The 15257-nt window shown below is 52.1% G+C and overlaps 2 protein-coding genes across 2 annotated transcripts in view; one reads left to right on the top strand and one right to left on the bottom strand.

Moving 5' to 3' along the window:
* Positions 1-485: 485 nt before the first annotated feature.
* Positions 486-8220, top strand: EMWEY_00042060 (hypothetical protein, conserved; the record flags this gene model as incomplete). Its single annotated transcript, XM_013482740.1, has 12 exons — positions 486-628; positions 894-1024; positions 1342-1411; positions 1771-3232; positions 3384-3543; positions 3751-3848; positions 4251-4587; positions 4798-4916; positions 5302-5481; positions 5613-6526; positions 6647-6942; positions 7205-8220. 12 exons carry the CDS (start codon positions 486-488, stop codon positions 8218-8220), a joined length of 4926 nt encoding a protein of 1641 aa, XP_013338194.1.
* Positions 8221-9839: 1619 nt separating this feature from the next.
* EMWEY_00042050 (hypothetical protein, conserved) overlaps positions 9840-15257 on the bottom strand; it is a gene marked incomplete at both ends in the record, with an annotated part of 7593 nt that continues 2175 nt past the window's right edge. Inside the window, 10 exons of the mRNA XM_013482739.1 lie at positions 9840-9901; positions 10161-10212; positions 10379-10471; positions 10727-10825; positions 11000-11204; positions 11401-11862; positions 12689-13319; positions 13594-14440; positions 14587-14709; positions 15022-15257. The exon at positions 15022-15257 is cut by the window's right edge and continues 572 nt beyond it. Of these exons, the coding sequence (XP_013338193.1) occupies positions 9840-9901; positions 10161-10212; positions 10379-10471; positions 10727-10825; positions 11000-11204; positions 11401-11862; positions 12689-13319; positions 13594-14440; positions 14587-14709; positions 15022-15257 (2810 nt within the window). The remainder of the gene's footprint in view (positions 9902-10160; positions 10213-10378; positions 10472-10726; positions 10826-10999; positions 11205-11400; positions 11863-12688; positions 13320-13593; positions 14441-14586; positions 14710-15021) is intronic.

Raw genomic sequence — 15257 nt, 5'->3', positions numbered from 1 at the left:
ATATATATATATATATATATATATATATGCTCAGTTCATGTTATCCCTGCGGCCTCGAACTTCGCCCGGGTTAGTGTTGAGCGGGGAAGTAGTCAGGATGCTTAAGCTGTCAGTTCTCCCAATGCCGCTGGCTTTTTCATAGTTCCGGGGGGATTCTGAGTGCAATGGCGCAAAGCAATGGGACTGGTGGTGAGAGGTGGCAGCATGAGTTTGAGGGCAACTCCCTGCAACTGACAAGGAAACCAGACATGAAAGAACAGTCAAGCCTCAACTCTAAATGCCCTAGGACCCTATTATCACTGTTAAGCATAATCTTCGCTTTTAGAATGCAGCCTGTAAGCTAATAAGAGCAATCAACTTGCAACAAAAGTGGTCCTTACCCTAACTCTGGTTCCTTCGGCAACCTGTCCTGCTCTAAGATTTTAAGGAGCATCGGCGCCACTAGATATACAAACAAGAAAACTCCCGTTATTACAGATGAAAATATGTTAAATCGCGTCCGTCGAGACAGACGAAAGAAACTTCCTTCAGTGTTTCTTGACTCAACGGCGGACTCATTTAGCGCAACTGTTGACTGGCCAACAGGAGCCGCTCTTCCCGTTCCAAAGAAAAAGCAGAAGAACAAAAGGTAAAACCCTGCAGTTAACAGACGCATTTTTGCAACTGTTATGCTCGCATAAGGGGCCACATGGCAGCAGCTGGTTCTTGCTCAAACCGGTACAGCCTTCTCGGCACGTAGCAGCACGGCTCAACGTCACGAAGGAGTTGTGCCTCCTCAGCTTAGATTTGACTTGTATATAAAGAATACAAACATCAAATATACAGAAGGACGCAATCAAATGTTGACTCCATCATATAGTCGTACTACCGCTGATCGTCTGCTCGCTGAACAGGGAGTTGAGTGCCGTGGGGCTGGTTGGCCCTGGTGGTGGTGAGGTCTGGGGACCACACATCCTGCGAAGTTGTCACTTTAAAATTGCCGAAGTTTCTGGGATTATTACGCTAATAGCTGGAGATGGCAAACGTGAGCTGTGTTGTAGACTGCCGGACCGGCAGTTGCCTGTTTGCAATGTTTTTGTTGCACGGAGTTATGTAGCTGCACTGAACCTGTGGATGAAGACATTGGGTGGAAGGGTCGCTGAGTTCCCTCACAGTTCGTCAGAGCCCCTCTATGAGGCGTACACAGCTAGGGGGAGATGTCGGCGCCCTCCACTTGGTTCGACTTTTCCGCCGAGTGTATCTACACTGCACAGAAACAGAAAAAAAACAAGTCTTGGCGTGATGGCTTTTGCACGTGCTGCTTTGAGAGGGGTTGGATTGTTTTGAAACTATTTCCTGAAGGCGCCAGCACTACAAGCGAGCCCCTCGAACTCTGGCGCCTTTCTCCGAATACGCCGGAGGCAGTAGCGGAGTGAGTTTGTTGGGAGATCCAGTCTCTTACGTTGCTTCCTCGTAGTTCGTACGGAATGCTTTTCCAGGAGGCAAACGTCAGCTGCTAGTAGGGGATATCACCATTTTTGGGAAGGCAGGATTGGGTGTGTATGTGCCAGTTTCTCTGCACCGGCTCTTCACATTCTTCTATGCACCTCGATGTTCATGCTTTTATGGTGTATCCACTGCTGCAAATTGCAGCAGATTTCAAGTTTCAATACGGAAAACGCATTACCTTTTCTGACATATATCTGTAGAACCGTGGACTGTGCGCTAGGATTGTATCTGGCCTCTGGATAGCGTGGGAGGTTGTGACTGTATGCATTGTTGTCTTCTCAGGCTGGAAATTGAACTCCAGGTTCATCTGGTTCAATTATTAGGCAATCCACAGCCACTACGGGGACAGTGGCAGCCCCAGGGACAGCAACAACCTCAGCCAGGAGCTGTGCAGGAGAAGGCGACCAGCTCCCAGTCTACCAGCTCTCTCTCTTCATCGAATTCACACTGCGCTGCTTCAGGAGCAGCTGGCGGGAGGGTTCTTCCAAAGCGACGCCTGGCAGGGGGCTTGCTTCGTCCTAATGGCATATCGCCACAAGGTTTTCGAAGGCCGGCACCTGTTCCTCCGGATGCAGCGGGATTCGGGGTTTCAGGGCTTGATGTGTCGGAATGGAAAGATAGAGAGTCTGCTCATCCCAATAGCTGCCCGCCTACTGGCACATTTGTAGGATTTGTACCTCCCTTACGCCGAGCTATAGAGGAGGTGCCAAGTACCTTCGAGCCTCTTCCCCTAGAGAAGGCGTGGGCAGTTAACGGAACCAAGGCACTGCTCTCCTCGATTTGCCTATGCTGCGGACGTTTAGAAGGCTGTTGCTGCTGCTGCAATGACGATCCTAACTTTGAATCGTGCATCGCTATAGCGGATTTCTTTCGCCCGTTGTTTGCTGGGGTTCAGACGGAGGCGCTGCTACCGTGCGAACAGCAGAACCGACGGGCAGACGTGTTACCCCCAGTTATTGGGAAAAGCTGTAGTCCTTCTGGTCAAGATAACAGCGTAGATAGGATAAATACCCCAGCAGAACCTGAAAATGCTGATGATTGCTCCCTTGCGACTGCTGCGGCGCAGCCCCAGTGCGACATCCAGCCTCTACAGGCAACGTCGAAAGCTCCCTTCCAGTATGAGGCTTCTCTCGAGATTCCTCCGGACCCAACCAAGCCAGCTCAAGGCGAGAAGACTCGCGTGCACCCGCCAGGCTTTGGTGCTCCGTCTTCAGCAGCAGGCTGCTGCGCCGGGGCCGCTGCTTTCTCAATAGGCCATAACGCAGCCCCTCCTCGCATCACCCAGCCCAGAAGCAGATTCCGTGCACTTGCGGGGGGATGCATGAATCCAGCCTCTAGCGGTTTCCAAGCGGCTCCTTATCGTAGCTGCCAAAACAGCGGAAGGACTTCGACGAGCAAAGCCAGTGCCCCAGGCCCAGCAGCGGCGAGATGCAGAACCTTTAACAAACCTGGGGCGACGGCAGGATATACTGAAGCAGCAAACAGGCGGAACTACACAGGCCAACTGACTGTGAAGCCTCAGCCGCCACAACCGCTACAGACGGAGCAACGTGAATTGTGGCAACAAAAAACATCGTTTCAGCAAGTTGCGTCCGAGGCAGGGGTAGCACCAGTTGGGGATCTGCAGCGTCAAGCCCCTCCCCTGCTGCTTGCTGAAGGACTGCCTGAAGGGCATCGCGAAAACCTGGTAGACTATATCCCTATTACATTCTGCACGGCACCGACGGAGATGCCGCCTTTCAACGTAAGAAGCGAACATGTTTAGATATTGGCCTTGTTGGTGTGGTAGTTTGCAGCCTCTACAACGGCACGCTTAGGTGCCATGTAGAGCGCCACACGCTTCTGGGTGCAGGGTAGATAGGCCTTGGGACCAGGATGTGTTTGCATGTACATAGGCGGCGTACGCAGCTGCCCGGCACTTGTTCCTGCCTACGACCCTTGAAGAGAAGGGTTTGACGGCAAGTCGTTTGGCGCTGCGCTATTTCAACAGCACCCTTGTCTCTCTGCAGACTGCACTGGCAGAGACAGCACAAAATGTTTGCTGGAGCAATGGCTGTGAGCCTTTCTGCATGGACCTGCCTGCACACGGGCACCAACGTCTCTCGGCATTAGTTTGAAGAAATTCGTTTCAGGTTCTCACATAGGAAATGTCCAATCAATCTCGAATGCCACTTAGTTCATGTAGTGTATTTGGGGCACATACAATTCACAATACCTGCAGGCAGCTTGTACAATGCATTTGGCTCGTTGCTGCTGCCACAGGTTCTCCAGGAATGAGTGAGGCCCGATTCGTTGTAGAAGCCGCATGCATCCGCCTGGATGGGAAGCATCATTATGGATTTCAGCAGAGAAATGCTGAGGTATGCGTCACCGCGGACTATAGGAGCGGTTGATATATACTCTTGCGCATGTTCTTTCCAGTAGATAGCAGATGGGGGCAGCATAGTAATATAATATTGCACGAAGTGCTGCTGCTAATTCGTGCATGAAAGGAGCATAGCTTAGAACATACCGTGCGCACACACACCATCCGGCTGTTCGGTTTCTGCTAGAGGGGTGTTGGAAACAGCGCCATTCAGAACAAGCGTGTCGATGACGAGGGGCATCGCCACCTGTACATTGAAAGCAACGTGTGTATGGCGGTAGTCTCAAGATTTGTTGAACAGCGTCCCTGGGTGCATTCTTATCAGGTCTCCTAATTCATCAGCAGACGTAGCACCCGAGATTTGTCGATATCTGTGTGTGGGTACATTGCTTGTCAGGCGCACCGGCAGCGAAAGGCACAGCAGCAGCAAATGCGGCGATACCAAAAGCTGCGCCAGCGGAAGAAGAGGCGCATCGAATGCGGGAAGATTGTCAGCTCTGCAAGCGAAGCTGATGAACTGGAGGAAACATCCGAAGACAGTGAATGCGAGGCGACTGCCCCGAGGCAACCAGGGCTCCTCCTTGACCTCTCAAAAGCCAATATCTTGCCAGGCCCCCTCTTGAGTGTGCTGGAGGGAAATCCTGCAGCCAAGACGTCTAGCATTCCCTTTGAAAAAGCTCTGTCAATGAAAGAACAGCTTGGGCGCAATGATATATGGGCGTTTTCTCTTGACGGTAAAGCAGCTGGCGTGTCGCACTTTTATAAATACCTTTCCGGGGTGTTATGTGTTTTTGGGCCTATGGAGTGTGAAGTAGCTGCAGCGATCTGAATGCAGTGCAGGGTGCTGCAGCAGGAAGCGTCTTCTGCACACGTCAAATTTGGCTGGTGTCGGCTCGAGACACGTGCTGCGGTCCATTGGCTGTTGCCGTTGCTTTCGTTTTCAGGGCGCTTTGAAGATTGGTCAAAGATCCTTTTGGTTCGAAGCATGTGGCGTGGGGCGAGCCCTCACACGAGCTGCATAAAGGTTTCAGTGTTGGGTCCCTGGCCGGTGGCTCTAAACGCGGTTAGAGTACCTTTGATTCGGTTTGGCAATGGCCAACTCACTCAGGCCTCTTTACCAGCTCCGCCGCCGCTGCTTCTTCAGATTCGCCAGCTGCTGCAAGGAAGATGCCGTTCTATTGGCGGGGTTACAGCCGTTTGGGTCGGAAGACTTCACGATGAGCTTGCCTCAATTGAGGCGTGCCATCGGCTTTTTAAGGTGCATCTCGTCAGTAGAAAGGCAGCAGTCCTTATTTAAAATTGTGATTACAACACATGGAACAGACGACCCGACATCTTGGCCAGACCCTTTCCGTTCCCATGTCATTAAAAGTGTTTCTTTACGGCAGAAAACGTCTGATGACTTTACACGAAAATACACCCAAGCATTTACTGTGCGAACTGTGTAGGCTGAGATGGCGCTCAACGCGTTAACAGTGGAAGTAGGACTAAACGTGAAATGTTTGGACGCTGCTTCAATGGAGCTTGGCAAGGCGTGCGCTGCTCGTGTCCTTGGGCTTGGCGATCACGAAGGGAGAGACAAAGCAGCTTTTGACGCAGATTCGACGATCAGCCAACAAATAATGATGGTAAATGTCATTTGCGACTGGGTCCCTCCTGGATACCCCTCCTCGAAAAGATTCATCCGTGCCAACTTGCCTTCCCTACACAACTTCAGAACAGAATACGGGCAAATGGCGCTTCTGGTTGGTTTGTGCAGGATGTAAGCAGCGAAGATGCGGAGGCCGTAGTGTGTCATTGTTCCAATGGCGGAGGCAGCTGGATGCTAAACGAAGAGCAGCAACGGGTCCTCATTGCCATTTCGAGGTGGTTTCGTTACTCCGATGAGCGTCGCCCATTTGAATTGCGGGGAGAAACTCAGCGTCATGAGGAACAACATGAGGAGGTAGAGAGATCTGAAACAAAGACTCGTCCAGATCGAAATTGTCAAGACCTGCAACAAGATGGAGTATCTATCTTTTCGCAGGATAACCAGCACCCATCCCTCTGGTCGACGACTCAAGCTGATTCGTCTGCTATACAGGCAAGAGGCGAAGATTGTCGTAGTTCCATTCCCATGTGCGCCTCCGTGGCGGCACAGGGATGCATCACGGGCCCCTCAGCAGGGGCGTTGCCGGGTGATGAAGACGTCGCTGATCTCTGTCTTGATGCCGAGTACTTGGATGAAATTCATCGGCAAAAAGAAAATGGTGTAGCGGCGAATGTTGCTAGCGCAAGCTGCTGTGTGCCTACAACGGACTCATGCACCTTTCTGCCGAGCATTCTCAGCGAGGACGCGAAAGACGGTCTTAATGACCAGAAGCACAGGATGCCCCAGTCCTCTATCAGTGTCCCCAAATCCGGACGGGTTCCTCATGAAATCAACACACCCGGCAATACTCAGAACCGGACCAGTGGTCCTTCGGAGGTTCAGAAACTCCGCCATATTCGTTCTAAGCAGGCATGTGCAACCGGCGCATTCCAGCCTTCGGCTGTCTCTGTCGCCTTTTCATCATCACTGAATTCAACAGCAGCTAGCATGCCGACCTCCTCACCACCCGTGTTTCTCGTCCAGGGTGTCTTCGGCGCAGGCAAGACAACTTTGCTCGCAGCCACACTGGCAACCCTCTGCAGGTATGGGCGGCAGCATACGCATGCATTCTTCTTGTTCAACAGGGTTAAGGGCTTGAACATCCGTGTGTGCCTTGCAGCAATCGACGGTTTTGCTTCTTTTTGTATTCATGTGCTACTTAGGCTCCTGGATCTAGCGAAGAGCCGCAGCCATGTACTGTTGGTATGTGCAACTAATGCAGCTGTTGATGGCGTATTGTTGCGGCTGCTAAGGCAGTATGATTGTAACGACTTTGCCCGCATTGGCCGCCTCTCCGAGATGCAGCCTGAGCTGCTGCCGCACGCTATTTCCAGCAGCGCTGCTCGGAACTCAGCCGTGCATGAGTTCAAGACCGTTTTGACCCGTCTGCTAGCTGCACCGGGTGCCCGCCCGGCCCTTGCAAGCATGGCGAAAGAACTCCTTAGAGGCGTCGACAGTGGTGCTTTCCCTCCATCAATGCAGGTATTACAGGCAGCATACATAAATTGATCGCTTTGAGTAGGCGTTTTTGTATGCCGATGACTTCCGGTATTAGACGTTCTCTGTCTGGCCCTACATCTGCTTCCAGGTGTAGCTGCCGGTCTTTAAGTGAGTTGTGGCTGCTGGGTCTGTGCCTGTGCTGCAGCAATGGAAGCGGCGCCGCATCTGGGCGACAACATGCAGTTCGTTTGTAAGCAGTGATATGTTCTCTGCTGCTTCAGACGGCATAGCTGCAGGAACAGTTTTTCCTTTTCTGTTGATGGACGAGGCGTCGCAAGTTGCGGAGCCATTGGCAGCAGCTGTGTTGACGCGGGCTAATCCACTGCGGTGCATCTTTCTGGGTGACACACGCCAGCTGCCTCCGACAACACGTCTTCGAGGTCCCGTAGCGGGGACAGCCTCCTCTCTCTTCTCCCGTCTTCTCCACCGTGCAGCGCCACCGCCCGCGGTTTCTGAAGGCCAGAGAGCCTCAGCGCATGCTGTTGAAATGGGGGCAAACCCGTCTTGCCAGAGCAGTCGACTACCTCGATCAAATGCTCTTTTCAGTGTGTTTCAAATGCGGCTCCAATACCGCTGCCACCCCGACTTGGGTAGTTTGGCTGCGGAGTTGTTTTATGGGCGTTTCGTGGCTCACGGGGTGACTGCGGCTTCTCGGCAGTCGTTGCTGCCAGAATGGAAGGGCGCGCTGTGCTTGGCAGTTGTTCGTGGGAGTCGAGAAACAAAAGCTGGTCGGTCGCTCGTGAATGTGCATGAAGCAGTGGTGGTTGCGCGTCTGGTGCAGCATGCGCTGCATGGCAGCCATGCGACGAGCGTCCAAAGCTCAGGACAAGCGGGAGGCGGATTTCAAGCTGTGAGGCCCAGAGCGGAGGACTTGGGCGTCATCTGCTTCTATCGGGCACAGGCAGAGGAGGTCAAGAGGCAGCTTCTCCGACTCCTGCCGAAGGCAGTGGTAGATTCGGTACAGGTTTCCACCGTTGATGCCTTCCAGGGGTCAGAGAAAGAAGTCATCTTCCTCTCTCTCGTGCGTTCAAATGCACATCTGTACGGCTCAGCTGCAGGACAGCAGCAATTAATACGTGGAGGCACCCACGACTTCCTCACTTGTCCTCATAGAGTTTGCGTTGCCTTGACGCGGGCCAGAAGGCAGCTCGTTATTGTTGCTGCCGACACATTTCTTAAGCACCAAGGTGGCCTCTGGTCACATGTTTGCCGCCGAGCCACTCAAATTCACATTTAGACCTTTTTGTTTGCCACCCACCCTATGACTATTTGTGCCATTTCTAACTGCATCATCGTTAACGCCGACAACAGCTGTTAGTGCGTCTACACGAAAACAGGAAAAGTGGCTGGCTATCTCGTTTCTTCTGGTAAGGCTTTATGGCCTTAGATACAGTGTCTGTTTAGTCAGCGCTATGATTTCCACGTATTAGCAGAGACGTAAAGTTCGTTGAATACTACCGTCTATGCATTGTGTGCCTTAGGGCAATCGCTCTGTTGTGCATTTTTTTTGAGGCAACAAGGAAAGCTGCAACAGCACAATTACAGGTGCGGATGATTCTACTGAGTCCTCCGGCCGCAGCCGTTGCTGTTCAGGTCCAGGTGCAATGAAGTGAAGGCAATGCACGGCACCCGAGCTCAAACAATTCATAAAAAGCAGTGAAGCGCACGGCTATGAGGCCTCAGATTACCGCCAAAAGTCTGAGACAGCCCATCTGCGTGATGATGGGCAATGGCCTTCGTTGGGCGCTTCCCCAACTGCGCTGCAAGGTCAGGGGCATTTGCCTCCATGGAGGTTCTGCATTGGATATTGGATGAACTTTGTCTGATTTCCGCTACCCCCGCTTCAGTTTGCTTTGCTGTTTGCAGATGTGCCTCTCTGTCTTGAGGCATTTCTACAGCACGCGCCGCCTCCCGGGTATCACGAATAAAACATATACTCATATGAGTTATCAACCCAACTGCATATCCGGCGATTCGCTGGCCTCGTAGAAACACCCGGAGGGCCCCCAATCCACATGCATACACTTAAGAAGGGGCCCTTTTGTTCTGGCTGCTGCAGATATAGCAGCTGCAGCATAATCATCTCCTGTTGCCGTCCCACCTGCTGATGCAAGTGGAATTTCTGCAGCAGGATGAGCAGCAGCAGCTGCTGCTGCAGGCGCTGCTGCTGTCGCTGAGCACGGCGACGCCTCGCTGTGAGAAGATATCCTTGTATCTTGAATAAGTAATAGAACTATTATTTCACGAGGTATACATACACGCAATAAAACATAATAATCCAATTTAGATATAATATAAATAAAGAAAACAAATAATGACATGCATGCGTACACATATATAAAGAATAGGTATACAGCAGCACAGCTCCTATCAGAGCGCGTAGTTGCATACCAAACGCTGTCTGAGCCATTTTACTTTTCTTCCAACAAAATCCATTTCAGCAGATCTTCCGGTGTTTCTGCCCTTCCAATTTCTTGCACTTGGGCCCAAATACGGGGCCCCCCAGAAAAAGGGCCCACCGCCGATATACAAGGGCCCCAGATATGGAGCCTTAAGAAGAGGAGGAGCCCCCGATGACCATAAACCGAGCTCCCAGAAGGAAGGTGTTAGTTAACAGGAGGCAGACACTCCAATTATAGCAGAGAACTCGCTGCCGGTTGCTGGACCCTTCTGCTCTTGAAACGTGCATGCACGACCAAATAAAGGGTCCTCATTTGTGGGCCCCCCATTGAACGAACCCTTAGAATAGGGTATCCTTAGAAGAGACTCCTCTCGACGAGTGGCCCTGGTTAAGAGGATCCACCCCTTTAGAGGCCCCATAATAAAAGGGACCCGAATTGGGGCCCCCTTATGGATTTATTCTTTGGCGACGATGAAGCTTTTGACACGATCGCAGCCTCTGTCTAAGGCGGGGAGGCCTGTGGCACAGCAGCAACAGCAGCAGGCATTTGAGGCATGCTTGCAGATTCTTGTCTGTCTCCTCCCCCAGTCGTCGTTATGCCCACGAATTTCTTGTTAATGTTCTGCAAAGCCCAAATACACAAATGGAGGGCCGCCAGGAGAAGAGAAAGAAGACAAAGAGGAAACATTGACACAGAAGACAGGCAAATATGGCTAAATAAAGAAAAAGACAACAAAAACAAAATATAAGAATATTGACACATATAGGAGGCCTACCCTTATCCGTGTTAAGCTGATCCTTCAGCGTCGCATTAAAAGACAGTTGGTTCTGCAGAGACAGAAGAGAAGACAGCCGACACAGAAAGGTTTAGAGGGAGTGGGGGAGTCGAGGGGGGAAGGGGTCTCTGTCCTATTCGCTGGTCTATATGTTTCTGTATTCCCTTTCTTCCTCTGTTTACATCCCTTTTGTCTACATTTCTATTCCCTTTTCTTACTTGATCATTAGAAGGAAGGGAAATAAGACAAACAGCATCATCTCCCTGGCCAACGACGAACAGTCCGGGGACAGACGCCACCAATTGCCTTATCTACACAACAGCAGACCCACCCGATGCAAGTTCAGGTATACATACAGCTAAAAATAAAGAATTCCATAGCATACAACACATTGATACAAGAAGCATGCATCGATAGGAGGAGACAACAAGCAGAAAACGAAGAAGAAATAGACATTAAGTCATGAACAGGAAGAATTATTCTCCTCCATAAAAGAATAAAGGCATAAAAGAAAATTAAATAAAAAAAGAGAAAAGAAAAAAGAAATAAAAAACAAATAAACGTACATCTGTGCATCCTGCATGCGCCATTGGTGTCTCCAAATCACAGCCGTAAAGTTTTCTCCATTCTTCGGCGATCTCCGACAGACGCACTCCTTGGACACCCTGCATAACAACACCAATAAACAAGTTAGGGTTTAGGGTTTAGGGTTTAAGGGGTTTAGGGCTTAGGGTTTATTATGATCCTGTGCTGTAATGGATAGATGAGAGGGAGAATAAAACAAAAAGAGTCTTCCTGCTGCTGTTGCTGCTGCTGCTGTTGTTGCTGCTGCTGCTTACATTCTCAGAAAGCATTTGGGCGTCTTGCATTGCCTTCCAGCGGCCCTGCTGCTGCAGCTCCTGTAGATCGTCCTGTTGTTGCTGCTGCTGCAGCTGTTGTTGTTGCTGCTGCTGCAGCTGCTGCGAGGGATCGTTGCTCATCCGCTGCAACAAATGCTTGGCGTGCTGCTGCTGACAGAGCCTGGCAACCAATACGTATACCAGCCTGCAACAGCAGCAGCAACAGCAGCAGCAACAGCAGCAACAGCAGCCCGATACCTATTCCTACACGAATAAACATCGCCGAATTCCTCTTCCCTCGGGGGCCCCAAATGGTAGTAAGATGCAGCGGACCGTTGCAGCATGGCTAGCTAGCTAGCTGTCCCTCTAACTAGCTAGGGAGCTGCTCGTAGAGGGCTTACCTATGCACATTTGACCTTAGGGCGGCTGTAGTTGCTGCAACATCCGCTGCTGCTCTTGTTGCAGTTGCTGTTGCTTGTGTTGTCGAATCCGGTATAGGTGCTTGCAAGGAGCCAGCAGCAGGAGGTGCTGCAGTGTCCCTTGTGCGGCTGTTGCCGGGTGCCGATCTGCTTAGGGTGGACAATAGGCGCTGCAGCAGCTGCAGCAACTGTTGTCCTTGAGCTTGTTGTTGCTGCTGTTGCTGTTGCTGTTGCTGCTGCTGCTGCTGCTGCTGCTGCTGTTGATGCTGTTGCGGCATCTCGAGCTGCGGCGTAGAGCTTTGCGGGGCGCTCACTTGCTGCTGCTGCCGCTGCAGCTGTCTGTGTTGCTGCTGCTGCATCTGCTGCAACTGCTGCAGCAGCAGCAGCAGCAAGTTCCTCTGGTTCTGCTGCTCAGAAGTTATTTGGCGGCTGTTTCCAGTAAGACTGGCAGCAACAGCAGAAACCTGCGGAAGGACACAGATTCATCAACTGAGCGCGGAGCTGCTGCTGGTGCTGCCGCGTCTGCTGCTACAGCAGAGCACCCGCAGCAGTAGTCATACTAGCAGCAGCAGCAGACCCAGGAGAATAGGAACAACGTTACAGTATAGCTGTTGTTCCCTTAGGGGTTCACCGTTTCGTTTGTTCGCACAGCTGCAGCAGCAGTAGTAGTAGTAGTAGTTGTTGTTGTTGTTGTTGCTGTTGTTGTAGGTGCCGGCGTAGGTGGAACAGGACCAGCAGAAGGGGCAGGAGCAGGAGCAGCAGAAGCTGGTGCTCCCGCAGCAAGAGGAGGAGCAGCAGGAGTGAGGGTTACTAAATTAGTATGCTCAAGATGTTGTCTTGTAGCAACTCTTATCTCCTTGCCACTATCAAAGAGCAGCAGCTGTGGCTCAGCTTTAATTAATTCGTCTACAGATAGACAATTTATTTCCTCCATACGCTGCGATAGGGACTCGCCTGATGGTGCAGCAGCAATGACAGCAATACACGGCAGCAGCTGCTTCTGCTGTTGCTACTGTTGGTGATTCAACTGCTGCTGGCAATGGTAATGATACAGGGGATCAACTAGCACCAGCAGGAGCAGCAGCAGCACCGGCACCAGGACTACGAGCAGCAGCAGCAACAGCAGCAGCGTTTCGATAGCAGAGGAGACTCACCGTATATGTGTCTCCATTCTCTCTTCAGTGCAGAGACCGGCAGCCCTGCGGTGAGGAGACGATAGCGTCGCCGTGCTGCAGCAACAGCAGGAGAACGCAGCAGCTGCTGCAGATACCGGCGTACGGCAGTGGCAGCAGCAGCAGCTGCTGCTGCAGCAGGCGCAGCAGGGAGTGGGGAGGAAAGACCAGAAGGACAGGCCGAACGCGGCAGAGAATGGGTCCCAGCTCCCATATCTGCACTCTGCTGCTGCAGCTGTTGCTGCTGCAGCTGCTGCTGTTGCTGTTGTTGTTGCTGCAGGAGAAGTTGGAGCTGGCTATCGAGCTGCAACAATAGCAGTAGCTGCTGCTTTAACTGAGCTGCGTCCTCCTCCACAGCATCCCCTTGCTGCTGCTGCTGCTGCTGCTTGCTGCATAGCATCTCGCTGAGGTCTTCGTTCTTCATCCACTGCAGCCGCTGCTGTTTGCATGCAGCCCGTACAATATTCACTAATCGCTTCCGTAGCTGCAGCATGGCCTCCTGTTGCTGCTGGGCAGCCATGATGCGCTGCTGCTGCTGCTGTTGCTGCTGCTGCTGCAGAGTTACTCCAGCGCTGGAGAATAAGGGCCTTTGAGCAGCAAGCAACTCCGCCAGTAGTCCATCAGCAAGCGCCTTCTGCTGCTGCTGCTGTTGCTGCTGTTGCTGTTGCTGCTGCTGCTGCAGAATCGACATTTCTCCTCTGCCAGCGCATATGCGACCGCTTTCTGTTGCTGTAAAGCAAGTGCACACACATAACAGCAGCAGCAGCAGCAGCAGCAACAGCAGCACGACAATATTAAACGAGTGCTATCTATAAGACGAAAGGAAAAGTGATTAAATAATTTCTTTGTTTTTTTCTTCGCTATTTCTTCCTTCGGTCTTCTCTTCTTCTCCCTGCAAGCTGACCTCTTCTGCCGCTGCTGTTGTTGCTGCTGCTGCAGTTGCTGTTGCTGCAGTTGCAACTATAGTGTTTTCGTCTGCCCTTCTGGCACCACCTCTGCTTACCTTCCGCGCCTAGAGTTTCAAGTGTTTGCTGCTGCTGCCGCTGTTGCTGCTTGTGCTGCTGTTGCTGCTGCTGCCTCTCGCCCGCGCCTAATAGTTGCAGCAGTTGCTGCAGACGCTCGTCTCCGGCCATACTGCCTGCTGCATCCCGAAGTACTCTTTGCTGCGTTTGCGGCTGCAGTCGCTGCAGCAACTGCAGCAGCGTTTGCTGCTGCTGCTGCTGTTGCTGTTGTTGCTGTTGCTGTTGCTGTTGCTGAGAACTGATCTGCGGGGCTTGTCTGCTGAGGGCGGAGTTCAATTTTTGCAGGACTCCAGCGGAGGGCGCACCTTGCTGTTCTGCGACTGTTGGTGCTGCTGTCTGCTGCTGTTGCTGCTGCTGCTGTTCCAGCAGGCGCAACAGAGCCTCGGCGGAGGACTTAGTTACCTGCGAATTATTGACAGAATAGCCACCGCGGGGGCAAGTCCAAAGGCCGCCTAGCCACGGCCCTTGCTGCTGCTGTTGGTGCTGCTGCTGCCGATGCTGCTGCTGCTTATGCTGCTGCTGCGCGCCGACAGCAGCTTCGAGAAGCGAAGCAGCTGCTGCTGCTGCAGCAGGAGGACCGCCGAGGCGATGTATATCAAGAGCATTTGTTCCGGATAGCAGCGGCGCGGTGGCTACAGCTGGTGCTGTTGGTGCTGCTGCGGCTGCACCGGTTGCTGCTGCGCCTACTGCTGCTGTATAGATAGGCGCTGATAATAAAGCAGAGCTGCTGCATGCATGCTGCGCTGCTGCTGGTGTCGGTTGCCTCCTGAGGGAGTTCGGTATATACTGCGGCCCCTCCGGCACAGACACACCCTCAGCAAGATTTAGCTGCAGCAAACACAAACATAACAGCAGCAGCAGCAGCAGCAGCAGCAGATTATTGTTGTTTGCTGCTGCAGCACCTCCAGTGCTGTATTTGTGCTCATAATGCTGCAGCAAAATTTCAACATTCCTCTACGCTACTGCAGCCGAACTCCCTTCTCCCTACAGCTGCTGCTTCTGCTGCTACTGCTACTGCTACTGCTGCTACTACTACTGCTACTAGGAATTGCTGCTGCTGCTGCTGCTATTGCTGCTGCTGCTGCTGCAGCTGTTAACTAACAAGAAGAGTGCCATTTTTTCTTTGTAGTACAACTTGAGGGAGAGTCTCAAGGAATCCAAAAAGATCGGCGGCGTCGGCAGCAATTTGAAATCGGCGTAAATCGGCTAACGCGCTATACTTCTCCTGCATGCAAATATACATATATATATACATTTACTGCTGCTGTTGCTGCTGCTGCTGTTGCTTTTGCTGCTGTTGTTGTTGCTGCTGCTCGTGCTGCTGCTGGTGCTACTATTGGTTACCTTGATCATGGTGGTACTGCTGCTCGGGTTGCTGCTGCTGTTGCTGCTGCTGCTGCAGAGTTTACCTGCCATAGTTTCGGGAGTGCAGCAAATGGAACACCTTCGAATGGTTGGACGTTGGAGGCATCTGCTGCACCCTCTTGTACAGATTGCTGCTGCTGCTGCTGCTGTTGCTGCTGCTGCTGCTGCTGTTGAACTGCTGCGTCTGCAATGAGGGCGAAGAGGAGGTTACTGAAGAGATGGGCTTCAAAGGATAGGAGAGGACGAACGTAATAAATGAATGGACCAGAGGCTTGCTCCT

Source organism: Eimeria maxima, genomic scaffold (genome assembly GCF_000499605.1).
Source record: "Eimeria maxima Weybridge genomic scaffold, Emw_scaff734, whole genome shotgun sequence".
Taxonomy (NCBI): domain Eukaryota; phylum Apicomplexa; class Conoidasida; order Eucoccidiorida; family Eimeriidae; genus Eimeria; species Eimeria maxima.
This window is presented reverse-complemented; position numbering and strand designations above follow the sequence as displayed.